This window comes from Alnus glutinosa, chromosome 3 (genome assembly GCF_958979055.1).
Source record: "Alnus glutinosa chromosome 3, dhAlnGlut1.1, whole genome shotgun sequence".
Classification (NCBI taxonomy): Eukaryota; Viridiplantae; Streptophyta; class Magnoliopsida; order Fagales; family Betulaceae; genus Alnus; species Alnus glutinosa.
The window spans coordinates 32,260,553-32,282,558 of NC_084888.1; the positions used below are offsets into that span (position 1 = coordinate 32,260,553).

At 36.8% G+C, this 22,006-nt stretch overlaps 4 protein-coding genes across 6 annotated transcripts; 1 reads left to right on the plus strand and 3 right to left on the minus strand.

Annotated features, from left to right (window-relative positions):
* Window positions 1-532: 532 nt before the first annotated feature.
* LOC133863936 (uncharacterized) lies at window positions 533-3,126 on the minus strand. Its single transcript, XM_062300098.1, has 2 exons — window positions 2,968-3,126; window positions 533-1,163 (listed from the first exon to the last, which is right to left on the minus strand). The coding sequence occupies exons 1-2, from the start codon at window positions 3,047-3,049 to the stop codon at window positions 661-663; spliced, it is 585 nt and encodes a 194-aa protein (XP_062156082.1). The 5' UTR covers window positions 3,050-3,126; the 3' UTR covers window positions 533-660.
* Window positions 3,127-13,052: 9,926 nt separating this feature from the next.
* On the minus strand, window positions 13,053-14,659 carry LOC133864636 (lysM domain receptor-like kinase 3). Its single transcript, XM_062301023.1, has one exon. The coding sequence runs from the start codon at window positions 14,483-14,485 to the stop codon at window positions 13,232-13,234; it is 1,254 nt and encodes a 417-aa protein (XP_062157007.1). The 5' UTR covers window positions 14,486-14,659; the 3' UTR covers window positions 13,053-13,231.
* On the plus strand, window positions 14,656-19,415 carry LOC133864637 (protein YELLOW LEAF 1, choloroplastic-like). Of its 3 annotated transcripts, XM_062301026.1 has the most exons (6): window positions 14,656-14,890; window positions 15,530-15,597; window positions 16,104-16,324; window positions 16,857-16,935; window positions 17,813-18,006; window positions 19,126-19,415. In XM_062301026.1, the coding sequence occupies exons 2-5, from the start codon at window positions 15,546-15,548 to the stop codon at window positions 18,004-18,006; spliced, it is 546 nt and encodes a 181-aa protein (XP_062157010.1). In that variant the 5' UTR covers window positions 14,656-14,890; window positions 15,530-15,545; the 3' UTR covers window positions 19,126-19,415. The 3 variants fall into 3 exon arrangements, with proteins under 3 accessions (XP_062157010.1, XP_062157008.1, XP_062157011.1); XM_062301024.1 differs by lacking the exon at window positions 19,126-19,415 and having other exon boundaries at window positions 17,813-18,163; XM_062301027.1 differs by lacking the exon at window positions 19,126-19,415 and having other exon boundaries at window positions 16,158-16,324; window positions 17,813-18,163.
* Window positions 19,416-20,433: 1,018 nt separating this feature from the next.
* On the minus strand, window positions 20,434-21,389 carry LOC133863603 (GCN5-related N-acetyltransferase 8-like). Its single transcript, XM_062299627.1, has one exon. The coding sequence runs from the start codon at window positions 21,311-21,313 to the stop codon at window positions 20,612-20,614; it is 702 nt and encodes a 233-aa protein (XP_062155611.1). The 5' UTR covers window positions 21,314-21,389; the 3' UTR covers window positions 20,434-20,611.
* Between the last annotated feature and the right edge of the window lie 617 nt (window positions 21,390-22,006).

Below are 22,006 nucleotides of genomic sequence, written 5' to 3' on the forward strand. Positions count from 1 at the left end.
ACGACAGTCGTTTAATGCATTAGGCTGCCCTCTCAAGCTCCGTAGCTTTTTCCACGTGCAATCTAATCAACACGTTTTTGTCTAATCACTTTAAGCAATGTGGCCTATCGAATGAAACGTTTCCTGTCATTTTTAAAATATTTAAATTCCCACGTGGTAGTAAGAAGTGTAAGAATATTAATTAAATTATTAAGTTAATTATTTCATATCAATTTAACATTTTAAAATAAGTAGTGATTTAACACTAATTATCATGTAATCATATGTAGAGGCCTTTCGCGCTAACACAAGAGTACCATCAAGGTAATTAGCAATAAGGTTTACTTGGAAAAGATATCTATTGGCAATTGCTGCAAACTTGTAGGGTTCTTATTTGCAGTATCTTCAAGACTTCTCAAGTAGATTTCAAGAAAGCAATTAGTGTGGCATTAAGTGTAATCCTCAAGTTGACATTTTCCATCTCTGTTCAACATTTGCAATAGGTACCCAAGTGGAAAATGCTGCGCATAGAGCATTTTTAAGTGCTTTGGAATGCATGAATATGTCACTTGATTAAAGAAAAAAAAAACCCTTTTAACAAAACAAAATAAGAATAAGGTTCACAGATAATAGTAATACATAACTCATCAACCTCATCTGAAATGTTGCTACATAAATATTTCAACATTTGCTACCAGCTAAATCTTCAAGCGTCAGATTCAGGGTATCAACAGAACCTTTCTTCACTTCTTCGCCACGAGCAGCCAGGTATTCTTCAACACTTCCTGGTTCTCCAAACCATCCGAGACGATCTGCAATCAGGTGTAGATTATTACATCCGCCACACCGTGCCACCACCACCCCTTTCTCATATGATTCCCGACACACTGTTTTGACAGATCTTGTTTCACAGACCTTGCAAGTAAAGATCATGGCAAGATCATGCCTTAAGGATGCTTTCAGGTTGGAAATAGCAGAATACTTCACAGATGAGCTGTCATTACTGTTTGTATTGGAGGGAACATTAGCTGCGTTGCAATCAGGCTTCAAAGTGCCAGCTTCATGATTTTCCAAATCCTCATTAGCATGGCTGGTAGGATTTGTTTGCGTCTGAATCGCTCTTTTACAAAATTCGGATCTGCTCAAGGGTGCATTTGCATAAGGAAGAAATTGCCAAAAAGGTTCTGCCACCAATAAGCACACACATGCACACATGACTAAGATACCAAGCAAAAATGATCAACATTCAAGCAGGAAAATATGTAACCAGAGGAAGACATCCATGTGAAACATATGAATGACAAAAGGAAACTTGGCTCAACCAGTAAAGTCAGAACAAAGTCTTGTGCAGAGAGCTAATATACATATCAATAAAAAAAACTTTCAACATTCTTGAAGTGCTCATTTCCACTTTAACTTCTATACCTCCTAGGTCTCAACATCGTCGTCACTATTAAGAGTCTCACATTACTAAGGTATACTTGAATTGTGGGCTTTATAAACCTTGAACAAACCTCTTCCCTTAAGGTACCTTTTGTGGAAGAGTAAGGCCCAATGGACTTTATCATAGTATCAGAGCTTCAGGGCCTTGGACAATATTGAGTCTTCCCTCCCGTTGTACACGTGTTTGGACAATAGTGCCACACGTGAGGGGGCGTGTTAAGAGTCCCGCATTGCCAAGGTATACTTGGGTTGTGAGCTTTATAAGTCTTGAGCAAACCTCTTCCTTTAAGGTGCATTTTGTGGAAGAGTAAGGCTCAATAGACTTTATCAGTCACCACTCTATATTTACTAATTTTAAGTAAAATGCTTCCTTAATGCGGTAGTCACCAAGTATTATGAACTTACTACATGACCATAGGACAACACGTGGCTACTATAATTGATATCAAGTAATATGTTTCTTAGTATGACGGTAACACAAAACCTAATACTAACATCAATACTTCATCCATCCACTCCAAGTTCAGAGCAGCATCTCAGATTTAAGGCTATAAACAGAGAAATCAAAGATTAGTTCTAATTGCAATACAAACGACGATCAGAACATATTCAAGCATATCCTTGACATTAATACAAGGATATGTCTTTCTTGACCATCACAATTGATTGGTAATTGCTGCTAGACTGATTATGGTAAGCAGTCAAATAACTGCTAAAAGGGTCCAATCAACCCCCTCAAGAACATCACTATTTATTACCTCAGAACTTCAAGATCCATGACCATAGCATATCTAAATTTAAAAATTTTTTAAAAAATGTGAAAGCATGTCATCCAATCTTCAGAGCATTCACATAGATTAATAATGTCAAAAGAATAATAAGCTAATATTCCATAGTTTGCTCTCCAAAATTCAAATAAGATGTGCTATGTCTGATTCTCCTAGTTGGCCTAATCCATCAATGAAAAATGGATCTTACAACCTAGCAAATGCTAAAGACAAAACATTGAAATGAAAAAGATATTGCCAATAAACCTAGAAAATGCCAACAATGATCAAAAACCGCAGGATAGTCCCGCTTCCATTTCAGGTAAGAAAATACCCTTCGAGTCTGCTCATTAAGGAAATTATCAATACATGCCTCAGAAAACAAGAATAGGAGTTTATGAATACCTAGGAAAAATGCAAACTTGAAGACTAGTTTTACATTCAATCTTCAGTTCCATTCTACTCAAAAGTTAAAATTAGGTAGAATATTGGCACTGATAACACTTCTGAGCAGAACCAAACACAACCGACAACTTAGCTACATGTTCGCAACATTCCAACTCAATAAAGAAAGTGCAAAGCCTTCAAAATTTTAGTATACACGTTTCAATTTCCTCAGTTTTCTTGGAAATCCAACATAGCATACGAGTCTTCAACTCACCAAGACCCATAATCCCCAAAGACCAAGATAAAAGAACATCATGGTTCCAAACACATCAATCATAGCGAGTATAATTTCTTGGGTTTTTGCATGAGGGGTAGAGACAGTGAGACGCACCTTTAAGGAAACCGGTCTGAGGCTGAGTCTGGTTACGGACGAGGAGTGAGAGTAGTCGTTTCGGCAACATCCTCGCCGCCATGGTCGGTCACAGCCCAAGTTCGCAGGTTAGAGACGCAGATAAAATCCGAAAATACCACTTGTGTCTTAGATATAGAGAAAATTACAGTGTGCCCCTTAATTTTTGGGATTTATATATTTCAAGCCAAGCCTGTGTTTTTTACCAGCCGGGCACAATTTATCCTTTTCCTGCGATCCCATTCTGCTTGGTAAATTTTCTCTACACTTTACCTATTTCTTTATTCTTTTTTGGGTTAAATACATATTTGCCCCCGGTGCTTTACGACCTTTATTTTTTGTCCCTTCAGTTTCATTTTTTATCAAATTTGGTACCTGTGGTATATGAAAAGACGGAAATGGTACCTCTTTCTGATTTCATGTCCAAAACTAACGTCCACCCACGTCATTGGGTACCTAAAAATTTGAAGCCTAGAACCCAATTCTTTACACATCGTTTCCAATAATATCCAAACAACATGACAGAAAATGCCATGGGTGGACGTTAGTTTTGGACTGGAAATCAGACGGAGGTACCATTTCCGTCTTTTCATATACCACAGGTACCAAAATTGATAAAAAGTGAAATTGAGGGGGCAAAAAATAAAGGTCGTAAAGCACATGGGGCAAATATGTATTTAACCCTTTTTTTTAGCTATTTGCTTTTTTAAAACATATACATCTCCTTTTGTATTTTAATTACTTACTTTTACTATTTTATGTAAATATTCTTTATTTTATAAAGCACCTATATTTTAAAATCATGTGCCATGTGTATATATATATATATATATATATATATATATGATGAGCTACAACTCCCTAAGTTTTTGGTTAAAATAGCTAACCAGATGAAACTGTGCGCATTTTCACTCAAATTTACATCTCGACTAGATAAAATAACATTTGACTAACAAAATGTAAATGTTATTATTGCAGCTCTTCTGTGCTCGAATAGGGGTGGAGCCCACTTACCTTCTCACATTAGCCTCTCTTAGTAAGAAAAAAAAACTAATGGATAGGTAACGGCAGTTTGCGGAAGAATGTCGTCAACGAAACAGGTATTCGCTCATGGTGTAAATTGTGAGTGCTAACAAGAGAACCTATAAAATTTAGTTCTTGATCAGCTTCTGAGAGACTAAGAGGTATGTATATTTACATCAGATGATGAATCTCCTTATAAGGTGGTGAACCGGATTAGACGTTGAAGCTCGTGTTTACTATTTGGATTTGAGAAATCTAAATTGACCAAAAGGACTCTTCGGAAGGAGCTCGATCTCCGAGAAAGAGCCCCAATATAGACTAAAGATCTGTTGTAAAATATCCATAATAACAGTGGCGCGTGAGAGTTTTACGGAGGAAGCTGGTTTCAAAATGGGAGACAGTATTAAAGCCTCTGTTTTGGATTATAATATTTAGAGATACAAACAAATATGATAAATGTTGGTAGTATTTCAAACAGTCAAATTCCTACCAATATCGATGAATTAATGTCATACATGAACATCGGTGGTTTAATTCTAGCCAAATTAATCTACAAGTTTGCTAATGTCTTGGGGAGAGAATCATTACCGATAGAGTAATATTACATATTACACAAATATTTAGTAAATTGTAAGAGAATGCTTTTAATAAGGATGAACGGTAAATTCTTCATTTTACATCAATTAATTATAAGTAGACTAGTCGTCAAAAACCAAAAAATACAATAAAAATAGAATAAACATGAAAACGCCATATCTTTTCCCAACTCATATTTGTTCTTCTCTTAATCTCCCATGGAGGAAGCTACTAATACTACCAAAGTTACAAATATTGGTTTTCTGAGGGTAGGCAGTTTTAGTGGGTCTTGGGTGATTCATGAACCAACCCACAAACCAGTGGGTCATCGCCGGAGGGGAGGAAAACACCAAGAAAAGGTCGGTAAACCGAGAGAGAGAGACTAACCAACTGAGAAAATAGAGGACCCGATCCTCTATGGGTCATCTTCGGCTGAACAAAAGGCGACCTCTAGTGGATCTCAAGCCCGATTTCCGGCCGATCGTTGGTGGGTCAACGCCGACAAAGCTGAGGGTGTGATTTTCGGCGATTCATCTCATGACCAATCTCATTGTTTTTCCAATGGATTTTTTGGATTCCTATGATTTAGTGATTTATGGCTGATCGGATGTTTTGATTATTGAATTGGTGGTTTTGGTTGTGTGGTTTTGGATTTGGTGCCCCTATGTTGGCTGAGTTTCTATGTGTGGGTGTTTCGATGCGTTGCCAGCGACTTTGGGTTTGGTTGGTCTGGTCGGAAACCACCCCACCACGTGGCCGTCCTAGTTGAAGCGAGATCTGCCGGCTAAAGTCATGGTCGGCGAGATTTGACGAGCTGTCGGACTGTGGTAGTGGGAGGACGGAGATGGTGAAATAGTGGTAGTGGGATTGGCTGCTTTTATTCCTATTCTATTTGGTATGTGTAGCTGATATGTCAAAGTTTTATTAGAGGCTGTAAATAGGGTTTTTATGGTTGGCCCGTATAGAAGGGGCTCTCAAATTGTAAATATTTTACAAAACTAATATGGTAAAGTTTAGTAGTCATTGAATATATACTTTTGTTTAAGAATGGTTGATCTAAGGGCTACTAAATCTAACATGGTCAGTAGCATTACTCTTTAAAATACGGTCTACAACTATAGCTTCCTATGGATAGAGATACCCTACAGTTTATTTGAAATGCAAGGCAATTCTTCTAATCCAAACAATTTGTTATAAATGAACAACTTAAATTGAGCCACGTTAATAATAAAATAAAATCAAAAAAATCAAAAGAAGGTAATGGGTGGTCAGACCACCCTTTAAAATTTGCCTACCCCAAGTATGATTGGGGTGGACAAACTGTTCCCCCAACCTTTGAAGGTGATTACTAGCCACCCCGAAACTTTAGGGGTAGTGTGACATCTACCCATTGAATGACCAAACACCACCCTCAAAAGGTGAGAGGCGGCTAACCACCTTCAAAGAGTGGAGTGGTTGCTAACCCCTTAAGTGGTTGACTGCCTTAATAAATAGATATATGTTAGCTGCACAACAATGTTAATATTTCTAACATTTTTAATTTTTAATTTTTTTAAAAAATATTGAATACGTTAATATTATTATGCAAATAATATATCTCTAAGGAATAGAATGATTACAGGGTGATCAACCACTTGGGGGTGCAGACCACCTTTAAAAAATATTTTCTAAAAAAAAAAAAAAGGAAGAATATTAGATCCGCTTCCTACTTTATAACGTGCAGACTGCGCGTGGTACAAGGATTATTCGATACGTCATTAGTTGTCGAAGCCTATTACGTCATTCACCACATCTTTTTCCGTGTCTGATGATTATTTTGATGAGCAAAGTTGGAAAATATGAATCAAAAGAGAAAAAAACTAAACATGACACTGATCGTCCGATGAAAAGTCCATGATGATTTTTGCTTCTGTACGTTATGACATTGACCATTTATTCAAAGATATTTTGATTTCTTCTAAAAATATCGACCAGGATAAGGTAAGCATTATCCTAGGCATTAATAATTACCCGATGAAAGAGGAAGAGGGTGTTACAATCTAGTCTATTGTTTCTTGGGCATCATTTTCTTAGTGCATTTCTACCTGTTTTTTAATCATTTTTCTTAAATATATATAGGAAAGAAGACCAGCTTCTTTTTTTCTAAAAAAAAACTATTATTTTTTGTAACATTAAAATATTATTTTTAATTTTTTTCGTTTGTCTTTTTATTAATTTCTTTTCTTCTCTCTCGTTGTCTCCGTCTCTCGAATGGTGGAAGAAGAAATCCTGAGCTCCAAAGAGGGAGACACAGATCAAACCCATCCAAGAATGCAGACTAAAAGAAATTAGCCAAGATCCATCGTCCTCCTGAAACTTTGTCCAAATCCCAAAAACCCCATATGCCAAAGCCACTCCTTGAAGACACAAATGCACAGATTTCTTGGAGTACTGGAACCAGGCAACCATGTATTTACCAGAATCGCTAGAAACAGAAAATACAGCATCAAGCAAGCCCCATTACCTAAATTTACTCTTCATGCTCTAATTTCTGGGTTTCTAATACTGAGTAAGGTTTCTAATTTTTGGGTTCTTTCACTACCTTCTCCACTGACGAGAATAAAACCAATCACCAGAAAATGACCAGCACTGCTACCGCAAGCCTTGAGACTCAGGCGAAGAAGAGGCGTGGGCAGGGCCGGCTCTTCCATTAGGCGACTAAGGCCCCCATTGGAAAAAGGCCCCCAAAAATAGTATTGCTCTATAGATATAGATATGAAAAAATTAAGACAGATTTGTTTTTCTTTTTAAAAAGGCCCAATTATAGTGAACAACGATTTTACTAAAGAAAGGGAAAAAAAAAAATGCATTAACTCTAAATCTCATGGATAAGTCAACCGTAAGGCCCAGGAACACAAGATTTTGCCAAAGAAAAATAAATACAGTTCCTTTGATAGATTAAAGAACCCTCACATAGAAAAACCAACTGTCAGATGCCTAGGAACACAAAAGGTTCGTAAAAAAAAGAGCAATCTCTCCATTTGAGACTCTATAACTCCCGCACAGAAAAATCAATAGAAGAAGCAAATAACACTTTCTTTGTTTTGAAAAAAAAATACAAAACAATCTCTCTCAGTAAATTACCAAAATCACTCTCTAAAATGTGCTGCAATTTCCTCCGGCAGCCAAGAAGTAGGAGCCTAGGAGGTGCAGGACACTGCTACAAGCTTGCCCGCTCGACCACCAGCCAACTCTAACCTCCAGCCTCTCTCCTACGCTCCATTCGTCAATCTCTTGCACACAGTGGTCCGCTATCTCTTCTCCACTCGGACCACTCCACTCTGGCTCTAAGAGCATTCACAGTGGGTTATGTATAACCCACTGTGAATCTATAATAGCTAACAAGACTCAAAAAATGATGCTCCATTGGATTACCCATCTGCACGCTAGGATAGATTGAGGCTGCATTGGTGAACAGTACAACGCTATCTGTAGCGTTATACTGTTCACCCATCTATCTTTTTTTTTATTGATTATTTTCGGCGCCAAGTTGCTTCTTTTTCTTTCTCTTTTTTTTTTTTTTTTTTTCCTTTTCCCTCTCTTCTCTCGTCTCTGCGTCTCTCTGTCTCTCAAGGTCTGCTCCTTCCCTCATCTTCTCTCTATCTCTCAAGGTCTTCTCTCTGTCTCTCTCTCTCTCGCATTATGGTCTCTCTTCTCTGTTTTCATCCAAGACTCGTGAGGAAATCGTCAAAATCAGCTGAGTTTTGTCAAAATCATGTTGGTCGCAGAGAGTGAACCTAGTTTTTAGCCGTATTACCCATCCCCTTCCCCGCCCCTGCTTCCCGTCGCACCAGAGAGAGAGGGAGAGAGAGAGCCAAGAGTCTGAGAAGAAGAAGAAGAAGAAGAAGAAGGTGAAAGGAGTTTCAACCCCTCTCTGTTCGTTTGCATCTTATGTAAGTTTTTGTGATAAATGTTTTCTTTTTTAAGATTAGTCCATTTCTTTTTTGGCTTATTTTTGATCTATTTACCAACAAGCATATAATTTTTATTCTGGGTACTACTTCGATGCTTATTTGCTTTGCTGAGGAAATGTGATGGAAAATAACAGAAAAGTTGCGTATGAATTTTAGTTTCATTGCGAATAAATGATGGTATATTAAATGGTTGATACAAAGAGATCAAAGAGGCCTGTTATCTGTTTGATAGTATGTCATAGAGAATTTTGTGAAAAAGAGAGCTGAGTATGAAAAATATTGGCCTGGTTTTAGAAAAGGAATACAAAAATGCACCGAATTTGTTCATATTGGTTTACCGTCGTGAGAGGAGATAGGTAAGTTTTGCGTCCTTGCGTCTGAAGAGGCTCTTGGTTGACTGAAGAACCCCAAGATAGGATTAGTAATGGCATGCTGCTCTCTCATTCGATTGCTCGTGCTGTTTTTCACTCTTTCAGGTTTGTTGATATTTCGTTTTCTTCACTGCTTTGTTGTATTAGACCGTTTGGTTCCTGAGAAAGTTCGGGGAAGAAAGAACGGATAAAAGGACGCAAAGGATAGTTTAAGTTCTTGGGTGTTTATTTGCTAAAGATTATGCCCATCTGGGTGCAATTTTTTTTTTTGGTTGAAACACAAGCAAGTATAAGCAGAGTGGGTGTTCTGCTTTTCTATCTTTGCCTCTGTTTTTCATTTTAATTAACAACTTTTTTTTTTTTTTCTTGAAAGGGAGTTTATAGTTTATATAATTGGTTTTACGTTTGTTTATTTGTTAATTTTCTGTCAGTTGGCTTGTGTGCTTGTTATTTCTTTTTGGAATACATTCTGAATATATATTTCGATTTCTGATCTGGTGATGTATTGCTTATTGTCACAGTTTCTTGAGAATTTTTCCTTTTAATGCAACAAAATTTACTCTACTGGAGATTAATGCAGCTCTTTAAGAAATAGGATGTCATCTTTTCAGTTGGAAATTTTGTCATCTTCACTAATTCAAGCCAACCATTTAAATAGTCATTTAATAATTTTATGAACATAAAAACAAAGGTATGAAAAGTGAAACAGCCACACGGTCCACATCTTTGACAAGAGATGAAAAGGTGAAAAGGTGTGGCTGTTTCATATAGCCACATCTTTTCTTTGTTTTTACTTTTTCTTTTTCGGTCATTTTTCCATGCGAAAAAGTAACCTCTTTTTTTTTTTTCTTTTTTTTTTTTTAAGAAAAAAACAATAAGGGAAAGGAGTTACTCTACTTATAAAATAGTATTATTATTTTTTTCAACAAAAACTTTTATTAATAAACTAATATTAGGCATATGAAATTATGAAAGGATGCCGGTTTATTATTTTGTCTGTATAAATTAGTTACTAATTATTAAAAAAAAAAATGTCTTATACAGGTTAAAATTGTTACATGATTTTATTACAGAGCGAAGCATCTTTGATAAATCAGGTTCTATTTTATTATTCTTTTATGTCACATTTTTATTTATAATATTTTTTAGTTATAAATGTATGCTAAAAATATGATTAGTTATGACTTATGAAAAGCTTTAAACATAGAAGAATAAAAAAATAATAATTGAATCTAAAAAAATTCTACAAACAAAAAAAAAATTATTACTAGCAATAAAATGTTAAATCTTAAAAGCAAGAAAATAATTACTAAATATATATATATAAATTAAATATAAAAAAGGCCCCATCTAAAATTGTCGCCTTAGGCTCCACAATATATCGAGCCGACCCTGGATGTGGGGCTAGCCATGAGTGTTTGAAAGATTCTGAGAGCAGAAACGAAGAGGGAGATGTGAGTTTTGAGAGATGGGAGTCTTCTCACCTTCACTCTCTTTCCTTCGACTCTCTCTCTCTCTCTTCCTTTGTCTTCAGATTTTGTTTTTCCTTAACAGAACTCGATTTTTCTTGTTTATTGTTTTTTCTCTGCAACAGAAAATTTTAGGAAGGTGCTGTGAGTTACTTTTTCTAACTTTCTTAAATTTTAAGAAAAAATTTAAGTAACAGATTCTCTTTAGAGAAGCCGTTGGGAATGCTCTTACGAATCGTTTCAATCATAAATTTTACATCATATTTGTATAATTTAGTACTAGGGTCCATCTTCATATTTAATATGAGATCGGGCTCAATTCATTAATTTTGAAATTAAATGAATTGCAATTTTTGTAGTCGAGTCATGCAAGAGAATAAGAGATGATCTATAGGCTGTATTAAAATTTGTTGGTATTATATATGAGCATAATATTAAGTTATTAAATATTGATAGATGAGTGAAACCGCAAAAAAATAAATTATTATCATCGGGTCAGCATTGATAGAGTTGGTCGCCGTGAACGTCGGATACGGAATGTGATAGTCCCAAGTTCACCATTTAATGATGATTAATTTAAAATTCAATAATTTTTTTACTGTCACATCAAAGAAAATAGCATATGCCTAAGAACGTGAATTCGTTGAGTGCTTTTTTTGGTGTTCATTGTTGTAAATGTCATACTCAAATCAATAGGTACATCATGCCGGTCGTTTCCCAAACACTCATGGCTTGTTTGGCAAAAACTTTTTTTTTTTTTTTTTTTTTCCAAAAAAAAAGGAAAAATTAATTTCAAAACATTTTATTTTTTCTATTACATCAATTACTTGTTAACAATTGTTTTTTTTCACTTTTTATTTCACTCTAATTACTATTTAACAACTTTTCTTCACTTTTCCTCGCAAAATTTTAATTTTTTTTTTTCTACTTTATATCGTATCAATAAATTCTTATTACTCTTCTTGTGTTTTTTTTTTTTTTTTTTTAAAAAAAAAAAATCTCAAAAAACTCTATGAACGACCTTCCATCTCATATCTTCATTGGTTGGAATGGAATAAATTTCTCTTTGACTTCAACAATCAATCATTCTTTGGTCAAGTCTGAATTCAATTATTGTTCCTTAATTTGTCATCCTTCCAAATTTTCCCCAAGACAGTCAGTCAACACATAGATCTATACCAGACTGGTCGAAAGATTGTGCATGTTAGGAATTCTCGACTTATCATTTATCCAACAAATTATTGGGATTTGTGGGGGGAATCGGATCAGAATCGTATATAATTATTTACTAAAATTTTGAAGAATTTAAGTAGGTGATAGTGAGATATCACTTATAAAACTCACATAACCGGATAAGTGGTTAGACAACCTAATTTTTATTTTGCCAGGTGAATTTTATAAATGGTCTATCACATTATCTGTCTGAATCTTTTTCAAATTCGAACAAATAATTTGAAAAAATTCTAATCCAATTTGTGGTTCTAACTTCGCAAAGAAAATTTGGTTCATTCAAACTAGTCAAATTGGGCAAATGCATGGCTTGGGTGCTTTAATGGTAGTCTTCACATTCAAACGTGTTTTTGTTTTTGTTCTGAAAATAAAGGTTTGAGGTGATATTAAGGTTTTGAAAAATAGTCTTCACATTCAACATTGGACCAACTCTCTCTAATTTTTTTTCCTATATTTTTTAAATTAATAAGTTAGCCTCTACAATTAAAAAATTAATTAGTTTCTTAAAATATTCCTATAAAAAAATGTGCAAATTGTTGAAAGTATTTAAAGTTTTAAAAAGTATTTTATCTTTTGAATTATTTGTTAATAATTTTGAGAAAATTGTGTTTTCAATTTTGAAGATTTTTTAAAACCATTACAAACTGAGGCCGTAAATTTATCATTAGACACTCAATATCTAATCTTGGCAATCGAGATGTATTGCTCGTCACCTTCGCACGGCCGGATAAAGGTGCATCACAATTTGATGGGAGTGGGTCTCCTTGCCTGTGATCACCTGATTCGGGTAACAGCGGCCATGTGTTATTCGCAGAAGTACTTACTGGACCCAACAGTGGCAGAAGCTTTTGGCGCTCGATCTGCTGCTGAATTTGCTTGTTTCACGGGGTTCACATCAATTTCGTTGGAGGGCAATGCAATTGGATAACGGAGGCAGCTGTCCTTTTGGAAGTCTCATTTTCGATGCTAGGGAAATCTTGAAGCCTTTTATATCTTAGGATATTAGTTATGTACCGAGAGGAAGGAATGTAGCTGCTCATCAACTTGTGAAACTTGCTTGCTCAAAGCAGTTAAACAAGATATGGGTTGACTCCTATTCTTCTTGTCTAGTGGAAATTATAAAGAGAAATACTAGATAGTTTAATATCATTACAAGTTCTTTTTAAAAAAAAAAAAAAATTTGTATTGCTCTTGATAGTTTTCCTGTAACGTTACAAAAGAATATATATATATATTTTTTTAAAAAAAAAATAGTATATGCTCTGGGAAAATCAAATTATTAAATTTTTAAATAGTTTTTCTATTATTTCAAGGTTTTGAAAAAATAGAAGTATTAAAAAAATATTTCTTTGCTTGTATTCTCTAAGAACTGTTTTCAAAAACAATTTTTAGAAATCACAACCGAAATAACAAAATAAAAAGAGCACCAAAAAAAATAACAAATGTACGCCTCAAAAACAGTTCTCGTTTAGTGTTATTATATACAACATTCGTAAGCTTCTGTCAACATCCTTAAAGTGTATTTAAAAAGAATTAACAAAAAACTCTAAAACCTATAAAATAATATTTCAAAAAAAATCAAAACAAAAAATTAATTCTACCAGTCTGTGACAATCAACGGACGTCATCGAGGGGCCATCGAAACCGAGAAGTCCGTGGGGATGCCGATCCGCTCCGCCCATTGCTGAGATTCCATATACAACTTGGAAACCAAAAGCGCGACCCGACCCATATCGGGCCGCTTATCCGGATCCTCCTCCACGCAGTCCAGCCCCAACCGCACCATCCTCTCCGCCACCTCCACCGGGTACGAGTCCCTCAGCCTCCTATCCACCCACCTCCTCACCACCCCATCACCACCGCCATCCACCATCACCTCACGAGCCGTGTCAATCACGCTCACCCTCCTATACCCACCACCCTCCTCCTCAAAGCTATACTTGAGCGCCTCCTCTCCCGACAAGAGCTCCAATACCACCACACCAAACGCGTACACATCGCTCTTCTGCGAGGCGATGCCAGTGGACTGAAACTCCGGCGCCATGTACCCTCTCGTCCCCTCGACCTTCATTCCTCGACTGTTCGATCTTTTCAATTTTGCTGAATCGGAGCTCTGGCTTTCGGAAATTTCTCCGCACAGCTCCGCGGTGCCGAAGTGGCAGATCTTCGCGTTTAGAGACTCGCCCGTGACGATGACGCTGGAGCTCTTGATGTGGTTGTGGACGAAGCCTGAGCTCAGCCCCGTGCAATGTTGGATGTACTCGAGGCCGTGCGCGAGGTCCGTGGCGACCTGCATGCGCGAGAGCCAGGTGGAGAGGACTGTGAAGCTAGGGTTTTTTGGGTTCCGGAGGCACTCCGCGAGGTTCGCGCCGTCGACAAATTCGTACACGAGGTAAATGTAATTCCCGGAGATCGACGCGCCGAGGAGCTTGACCAAGCTGCTGTGGTGGCTCCGGCCGATCATTAACACCCGGTCCTGCAGCTCTGGCAATTCCATTGGACGGCGGAGCTTCCGCTGGAAGACGATGACCTCCTTGCTCCGAAGGGAGCAGCGCCATCGGGAGGAGGACGAGGAGGAGAATTTATTGGCCTTGAAGTTGTTGGTGGCGGCGCGGATTTCGGAGAGCTCGTAGACGTGAGGGTTTTCAGGAAGCGAGTCCTTGAGGCTAGACAGAGACGCTCGGCTTGAGACCGAGGACTTGGAGGAGTAGTTCTTGATATTGTCGCTGGAACCGGTGTTGGGGAAGTTGGTGGTGCTAGTGGAATTGTTGGCGGGCAGGTCTGGGATCGAAGAGAACGAGGAATTAAAGGACTTGCGGGGTTTGGAATCCGCTCTCTTGGGTTCGATCGCGTCTGTGCTCTTCTTCGTTTTGCACATTGGAATTGCGAACGAATTGGTGCTCCGGGCCGGAATTGATGGCTGAGCTAAAGTGCGCTGGGCGGTGCTGGCGTACCATAGCAGATAATACCTGCTCGTCTTCTCTCTTCTGTTTTGGAATTGCAGCAGTTGGGCTCCTTCCTTGTCAATGTTGCCAATGACTCTGTCACTTGCCACCGGTGACCTCAAATAAAAAAAGACAAATAATAAAAGAGAGCATCAAGGACAAATCCGGAAATCCAATTTTTTTTAAGTCGGTCTTTCCACATTGCGTCTATTTCCTTTCTTCGGCTCACCGACCCTCTGCCTCTCCAAAAATAACAAAAAAAAAATCGATATTTTCGCATTCCAGAGCGTCCGAGAAACCCTATTTCTCTTCCACCCAGCGATCACCACCACTAGCAGGTGCTCTCTCTCTCTCTCTCTCTCTCTCTCTCTCTCTCTCTCTCTCTCTCTGTGTATGTCTGTCTCCCATGTAAAGGCAAATATACATAGATATGTATGAGTGTGTATGTATTTATATGTACATGTATACGTGAATTTATGCGTTGTTCGTGCATTTTAATATAAAGGTGAGAAATGAGAATGATAATGTTGCGGAAATTCGGTGAAAGATTTGATTGGTACTTTATGCGTTAATTCATTAGATGTTAGCATTTGTTGCAATTCCTGTGGCGCGACCTGTTTGGCTTTTCGGTTTTGTGATTGAATTATAAGGCGGTGCGTTCGATTTTTGAGAAAATAGGAATTGGAACTTTGGATATCTTATCTCATCACTAAAGAAAATACGAGATAAAAAGATTCACTCAATTTTCTTTGCTTTTTGAGAGGGAAATACGTCAGATTTCTAGATAAATACAGTGTAATCAGATGTGCAACGAATATCTCTGTTTATTATCATTTTTTTTTTCTTCTAATTTTTCCTTGGCTTTTGAATTTATTGGACTGCTTTAAACGCATCATGTTACTCTTTAGTTTAAAAATTTAATTTATTCTTCTCATTATATATATATTATTGTTTAATGCAAACAGCTTATCTTGTAGGTCAATTTCCATAAAAATGTCGATCATGATGGCTAGGAACCTTGCCACATTACCTCTATTAGCACCAGGTATATGGCTATTGATCACTACTTTGAGTTTAGCAGTGATGAATAAGATTATATGTCCTTAATTTGATTCCCATCACTACAAAATAGAATTTCTTAGCGGTCACTAGAAATGAACATGAAATATGATTTTAGATTTTTTTAATTAATGTGGTGATGGGCAAATGAATTGACACACCCAAGATGTGTGAAGTGCCTGTATATTGGACATACCATGGCTTGGTTATGGGTGTGAGGTATATTTATAAGACTTATCGCTGATTGGTGGTCCAAAAATATGTTCTACTAAGGAAGACAAAACATTGGTTTTAGCTCACTTGAAGTTCTCTGAAGAGGTGTAAAACTTGAGAGACATGATGCAGTTTGGTTGAAGAGATTATTTAGATTTTGACACTAATGAAGTTGCTTAACAACTTCTATACATGGAAAGCGCATTGTCAGTGCAGATTTTGATTTTGATAATGCTACTTGACGGGGCTTTTTTTTTTTTTTTTTTTTTTGTAATACAGTTAAAACAAATGGTCAGTCCATGGAGCGAAGTAAGCTAACAAGATCTAATCTAGGTGGGGCCTGCATGCGGTTTCAACCTTCAGATTATAGCAGGGCACGTCTTCAAATTGCTAAATCTGGAATCAGGCTTTCCAAGCCATTCTCACATATTGATAGAAGAAGGCCCAGCACGTGTTCCACTCAAATGCAGTCTACTTCTGTTATTTGTCAAGCTGCTTCGGTATGTTTGTTTCTGCATGTTACCTTTATATGTGTTTCTTTTCTTCATACTTAAAGATGTGATTCTTTTATTCATATCTTCGACTGTAAATCTTGTAGATTAGTCTTCTGTCACAATGTCTAAAGAAAGTGTTTTTTGCAAGTAAGTTTTGATTGCATGTTACTTCTATTTATGAGATTTCATACATTTTTCTTATGCTATTGGTTAGAATATAACCTTTTGCATTAGGTGATTAATTGCCTCTTATAGCTGTATAACTAAAATTTGCTGTGGCAAGCCCAAGTTCAGAGCTTTATCAGATTCTATCTGGATGTTTATTTTCTAATTTTAATGTACTAAGTTGGTTGAGATTGATTAGTTTTAGCATTCGAAGAAAGAGTTGGTGAAGACATTAGTCAATTGGCCATCTGATTTAGGAGCTAAACTCTGATGCATAGGAATTCTGTTATTTTAGTATTACTGCTACAGCATATTGTCTAGCAATTGGTACGTGAGTCTCTAATGTCTTGTTCTCTCATTCTTCTATCTGCAGAATGCAAGAAACGCTGCTGCTACTGCAGGCCAAACCCAAACTGTTACACGGAAGGCTCCAACAATTACTAGGATTCCTGGTAATTGCTATTTCTCAATATTATTTACTTGCCAAATATACAGTTTAGTCAATGCATTGCTGTCCTAGCCAGACCACTAAATGTGCCCTTCTCTCGTGCGTGAGATTAGCTTTGTAGGGAGGCCTCATATAGCAATACTTATTTGTATTTCAATTGTACTTTCGATTGCCATCCACTTCGACTCCTAGTCTTGTCTCCTTTTCCATTTCTAAGTTTATTATTTGTGAGATGTTGTTCTGATGGTTGTACTTTTCGCTCCACAAAGTGTATTCTAGAATCTCACGTACTCTATCCATCAATATATATATGTATGTGCGTGCGTGCATGGTTTTGAAGTTTTATTTTGTGGCATTTGTTGAATTGTGTTTATATTGCATGATTAAGTCAGCTCTGCATTGGATATGTTTTATGGAAATTTAACGAAGATAGTTATTAAGACCTATGTCATAGACAGACGATATGCCCAATAAGGAGCCTTTTATTATACAGGAAAATTTTCTAATTAATGAGGAGATTATCATTGAAGGAATAATCTACTAATGTGTCTCAAGTAAATTGGTTTGGATGGTTAAATTTTTCCACCAATTGATTGCGAGAATGATGCAGCTAATAGACCTCTGTTTTTCTTGGATATATCGTGGTTTGAATTTTTGCTCGTGCCCTTGGGATAGATGTTTGCTACAAATGAATTAGAGCCATATTTCTCCTTATTTTGTAGAATCCTCTTTTATTGGTTTTTGATATCTCTGTTTGTTTAAGAATTTACTTGGAGTTATTGGGACAAATACAGCTTTATTTTATTTTAAAATTCTAATTTTCCTCTTTAAATTTTATGAGATAATTTCAAATGACATATAGTTGTTAAATAAAATTTCAGGCAAGGAGAAGTCACCAAAACTCTATGATGGTGGATCTGGTTTCCCACCCTATCATGACGGTGGTAGTGGCGGAGGCGGCGGTGGTGGCGGAGATAAACCATCAGGTGGATGGATCCTTTTTGCTTTACTTGGCGTCCTAGGCTTTTTAAAAGATAAAGAAATTCAGTGGCGTAATCGCAAAGATGAAGGATGAGTAAGGATTATCATCAATTGCTAAATTCTTGTTCTGTTGATGAATAAATTTTAGTACTTAGAAAAGGTCAGCTTGAGCCGTGTTTATTGACATTGAATTTTGTTTAGGGTTAAATACATATATATAATTGCAACTTGTGGTTTACTTCTTTGATAAAGCTGCTTGAGTTTTAAAAAAAGCGACAAAATTGGTACTTGTGTTTTATAAGTTCATCAATTTGACCATTCGTCCATCAGCCATCTGAAAAGCTAACAACTTTTTTGCCACGTGTATAAAAAGCTTTGTAAGACCAATAACGTGTTATCGGGCTTGTTTGATGGGTTAAGGATCAGAACACCATAGTGTTGTTACTGTTTATATAATTTTATTTTTTTTTTCTTCACTTTTTTATATTTTCTATCACCAATCAATATTAAAACATTATCACTTTTTATATCACATCAATAATTTTTTATTACTATTCAAATAAAAAAATTTATTACAATATAAATTTCTTTTCACTTTTTTATACAAATTCTTTTTATTTTATATTCCATCATTATTTTTTACTAATTTCAAAATTAACAACCCACTACTCTGTTCTGTATATGTCTTTGCCAAACAAGCCCATCATTTGTGTGAGGGCTGGTCTTCCCTCTGCCATTTGGGGTGATTACACCATTCCATGACCTTGCGTCGGGGAAGGGGCTTGGCCACCCTTGAAGGACGTTTCCATGTTTAACCATTCACTTGTTGTATATTGAATTCGTGTCAGATTTTCTATTTTCTATTTGAGTATCGATTCAACACCATTTAAAGATACAATTTTTTACTGCCTTGTTTATGTGGTAAGGTAATTTCTCATCACCTTGTTCTAATGTTTTTTATTTATTTTTAAGTGAAAAATCACCGTTCTATATGGATAAAATAGTAAAAAGTAATATTTTGAATGATGGTGAATCATTACTCTATTCATTTATTGTGCTAAGCCATACAATGCATGTCATGATTTGCCGACAGAGCTTTGGGTCATATCCATGTCTTTCAAATACAACCTTTTATTTATTTTTTATTTTTTTTGTCGTTTCACCGATTGTGTCCTCTTTTTCTATGCATTGGAACGAACATGGGCCTCTCTAGTTGTCAAGAATTGGCTGCATTCAATAGGGGAGGGGGAGCTCCTGGCCTTCTCGTGTTGGGCCTTAGCAGGACGCCTTGTCCTCCTCATCCTCACTCACGGACTCAACTATTGGTTTTGCAAGGGCATTCATGACAATATGCCTGACTTCAAACGCCCAAGTTGGATCGTCGGACTTATTGGTGCCTTTCAAGAGGCCAAAGGTCTTTTTGATCACACACTGGGCGATCGTCCATTCGATAGCTTGCCGAAACTTATAGTCATGTTCTGGCTACCGTTATGCACTGTTGGGTAGGAGTGCATGGTCACATACTAACCAATTGCCCGATGTGACTTGGAATGAGTGTTAAATTATTAAATTTACTTGTTTGTATAAGTTTAAGCTTTTTTTTTTTAAAAAAAAAGGTTAATTTAACATGATATCAAAGTTAGAAGTGATGAAATCGAACCTCAATTTCATTATTTACTCATCATTTTAATTAATTATTTTACGTGTTTAATTTTATCTATTAAAAAAGAGTTTTAAGCTTAAATGCCATATACGAGAGTTAAAAGTATTAATTGGATTCCCAAAAAAGCAACTCTCAACATCGGGTAAAACTATAATTTTACAGTAGGTCAACTTATCTCGATTGATTGTGACAGTTTTCATCAAACGGCTAAGGACAAGAGACCGTTTTCAACAAGTAATTTAACCCGAGAATCTTTAAGATATTTTTGTTATCCAAATGATTAATTTGATACAACCGTAAACCCTATAAAATAAAAACTAATTACATGTTTCAGCCCTCATTAGTGAAGAAAGAAACAAGGTTAATAACATTGGATTTGTTGGCCCAAACCATGACCCACACTTTTGGACTTTGACTGACTGGTCACCACTGTCCCATATTCAAGTCGGTTTCAGAGCAGTTTGGAAGCCTTTGGACCTCCCGAGAAAGCTCAATTTAGAACCCTCAAGATGGTTCCACGGAATCTGAATTATGCCTTGACCTTTTTCTAGGCAGTTCCATTTAATGGAGTAGGCCTTTTAATTGTTGTAGAAAAATAAAATAAAATAAAATTGGATCCAAAAAATTTCTTCCAATTTCAGTCCTTAAAACTTTCTCATATATTTTTTAAGCAGGGAAAAACCCCACACACACACATGTATATGAAATCATTTTATTTAAAAATCATATGCTTAGAACCCATGAAAATTTTCCAGTTTAAAGGAAATTACAAAGGTGTAACCCCAATTTAACTAGTTCTAAATCTTCTTTTCCCAATCAATGATTTATTCCACCATATCAGAAGGAAAAGATCATCTCTATCAAGGAGCAAGACATAGGAAATTTATTATAAAGCCTAAATATGCTTAAAAAAAGAGAACCAGAACAGTGAAGACACCCAGAATTAGAAGAACTTGACAGGCATAGCAGTGAAATTACTTTGTAGAAAACATCAGGAAATTAAAAAAGAAAAAAGAAAAAGGGCAGGCCTTTTCAGTTAATTATGAGCATTTCCATAGGCTTGGAGAGCTTCACCAGTGAGCCGGCAAATCCTCCATTCCTGCAAGATCTTAGCACCCATTTCCTCGTAGAAACTGATAGCGTTCAGGTTCCAGTCCAGCACCACCCATTCCACCCTCCCGTACCCCATCTTCACCGCCTGCGCCGCCACGGCCGAGAGCAGCATTTTCCCAAGCCCCTTCCTTCTATAACAATCCCTCACAAACAGGTCCTCCACATAGAACCCCGGTTTCCCCAAGAAAGTCGAGAAATTAGGGAAAAACAAAACAAACCCAGCAATCACAACGTCGAGGCCGTCGCTGCTGTGGGATCTGAAAGTTTCCTTTTCTGGGTCGTCGATGGGGACGTCGAGAGGGGCCATTCGAGTAATGGGTGAGAAGAGAGGGTGGGAAGGGAGAGCGGGTGGGAATGGGTTCGGGGAGACCTCGAGGATGAAGATGGTGAAGGACTGGAAGGGAGGGGAGGTGAAGAGGGTGGAGGAGAGGGAGGCCTCGGTGGCGGAGAAGTGGTCGGTGAGGCGCTCGAAGACGGCCATCTGGTGGATCAGCTTGTGGATGTGAGGGACGTCCGATGCTGTGCCCAGGCGCACGCGGGCGAACAAGGGGTACCTCGTTGGGGTTGGGTCTGGCAGCGTTATGGCCGCTGGGGTCGGTGGCGGCGGTGGCGCGGCGGCGGCCATTTTTGTTTTCTTAAGAGAATTGGGTTTCTAGTTTGTAGTGCGAGTTTGGGTGAGTATGGGAACTATCTGAGCCTGAGCCTCCGAGGGGTGGGATTTTATAATTAGAATTCTTATGTGGAAATTCAGGGTAATTCCGTAAGTTGGAAGAGTGTGTATTTTTCTTAATTATGTAAAAATATGTAAATATTTAACTGAGATAAAATATTGTCCTATCAAAATATGAACAAATTTTTTTTTCGAACCGGATAGTAAGAAATTTCATACAACCCATATACAAAAGTAATATGTATTATTTAAGAGAAGCACATATTTTTTTTATTAATGCTATTAAAAAAGCATGTGACAAGTACACACTATTAAAATAATATATGTTTCTCACATGTTAAAAAATACATGTTAATCTTATAAGTAGGTCGTATAAAATTTCTTAGAAAATCAATTTGTAAAAAATTTATATCATGAAAATATTTTAACAAATTGGGCTAATCTTTATTCCAGATTTGACTTTAAGAAATTGTGCTTTAAACAACCATGTCAACCAAGGCAAAAATGATTTGTCCTTATCCCGTAGTTGTCTCTGAAATATCAAAATCATTCAATGAATTTGGTGCTAATCTTTGTTCAAGATTTGACTTAAGAAATTGCGTTTGAAGCAGGGAGGCAAAAGTGATTTGTCATTCTCTAAGACTAAGG

Coding starts and splice junctions, on each gene's coding strand:
- LOC133863603 (XM_062299627.1), bottom strand. CDS start 21,313: ATGGCCGCCGCCGCGCCACCGCCGCCACCGACCCCAGCGGCCATAACG.
- LOC133864637 (XM_062301026.1), top strand. CDS start 15,546: ATGTCGATCATGATGGCTAGGAACCTTGCCACATTACCTCTATTAGCA. Junction 15,598..16,103: donor ATTACCTCTATTAGCACCAG/GTATATGGCTAT, acceptor TTTGTAATACAG/TTAAAACAAATGGTCAGTCC. Junction 16,936..17,812: donor AACAATTACTAGGATTCCTG/GTAATTGCTATT, acceptor ATAAAATTTCAG/GCAAGGAGAAGTCACCAAAA.
- LOC133863936 (XM_062300098.1), bottom strand. CDS start 3,049: ATGGCGGCGAGGATGTTGCCGAAACGACTACTCTCACTCCTCGTCCGT. Junction 1,164..2,967: donor TCAGACCGGTTTCCTTAAAG/GTGCGTCTCACT, acceptor TATTGGTGGCAG/AACCTTTTTGGCAATTTCTT.
- LOC133864636 (XM_062301023.1), bottom strand. CDS start 14,485: ATGTGCAAAACGAAGAAGAGCACAGACGCGATCGAACCCAAGAGAGCG.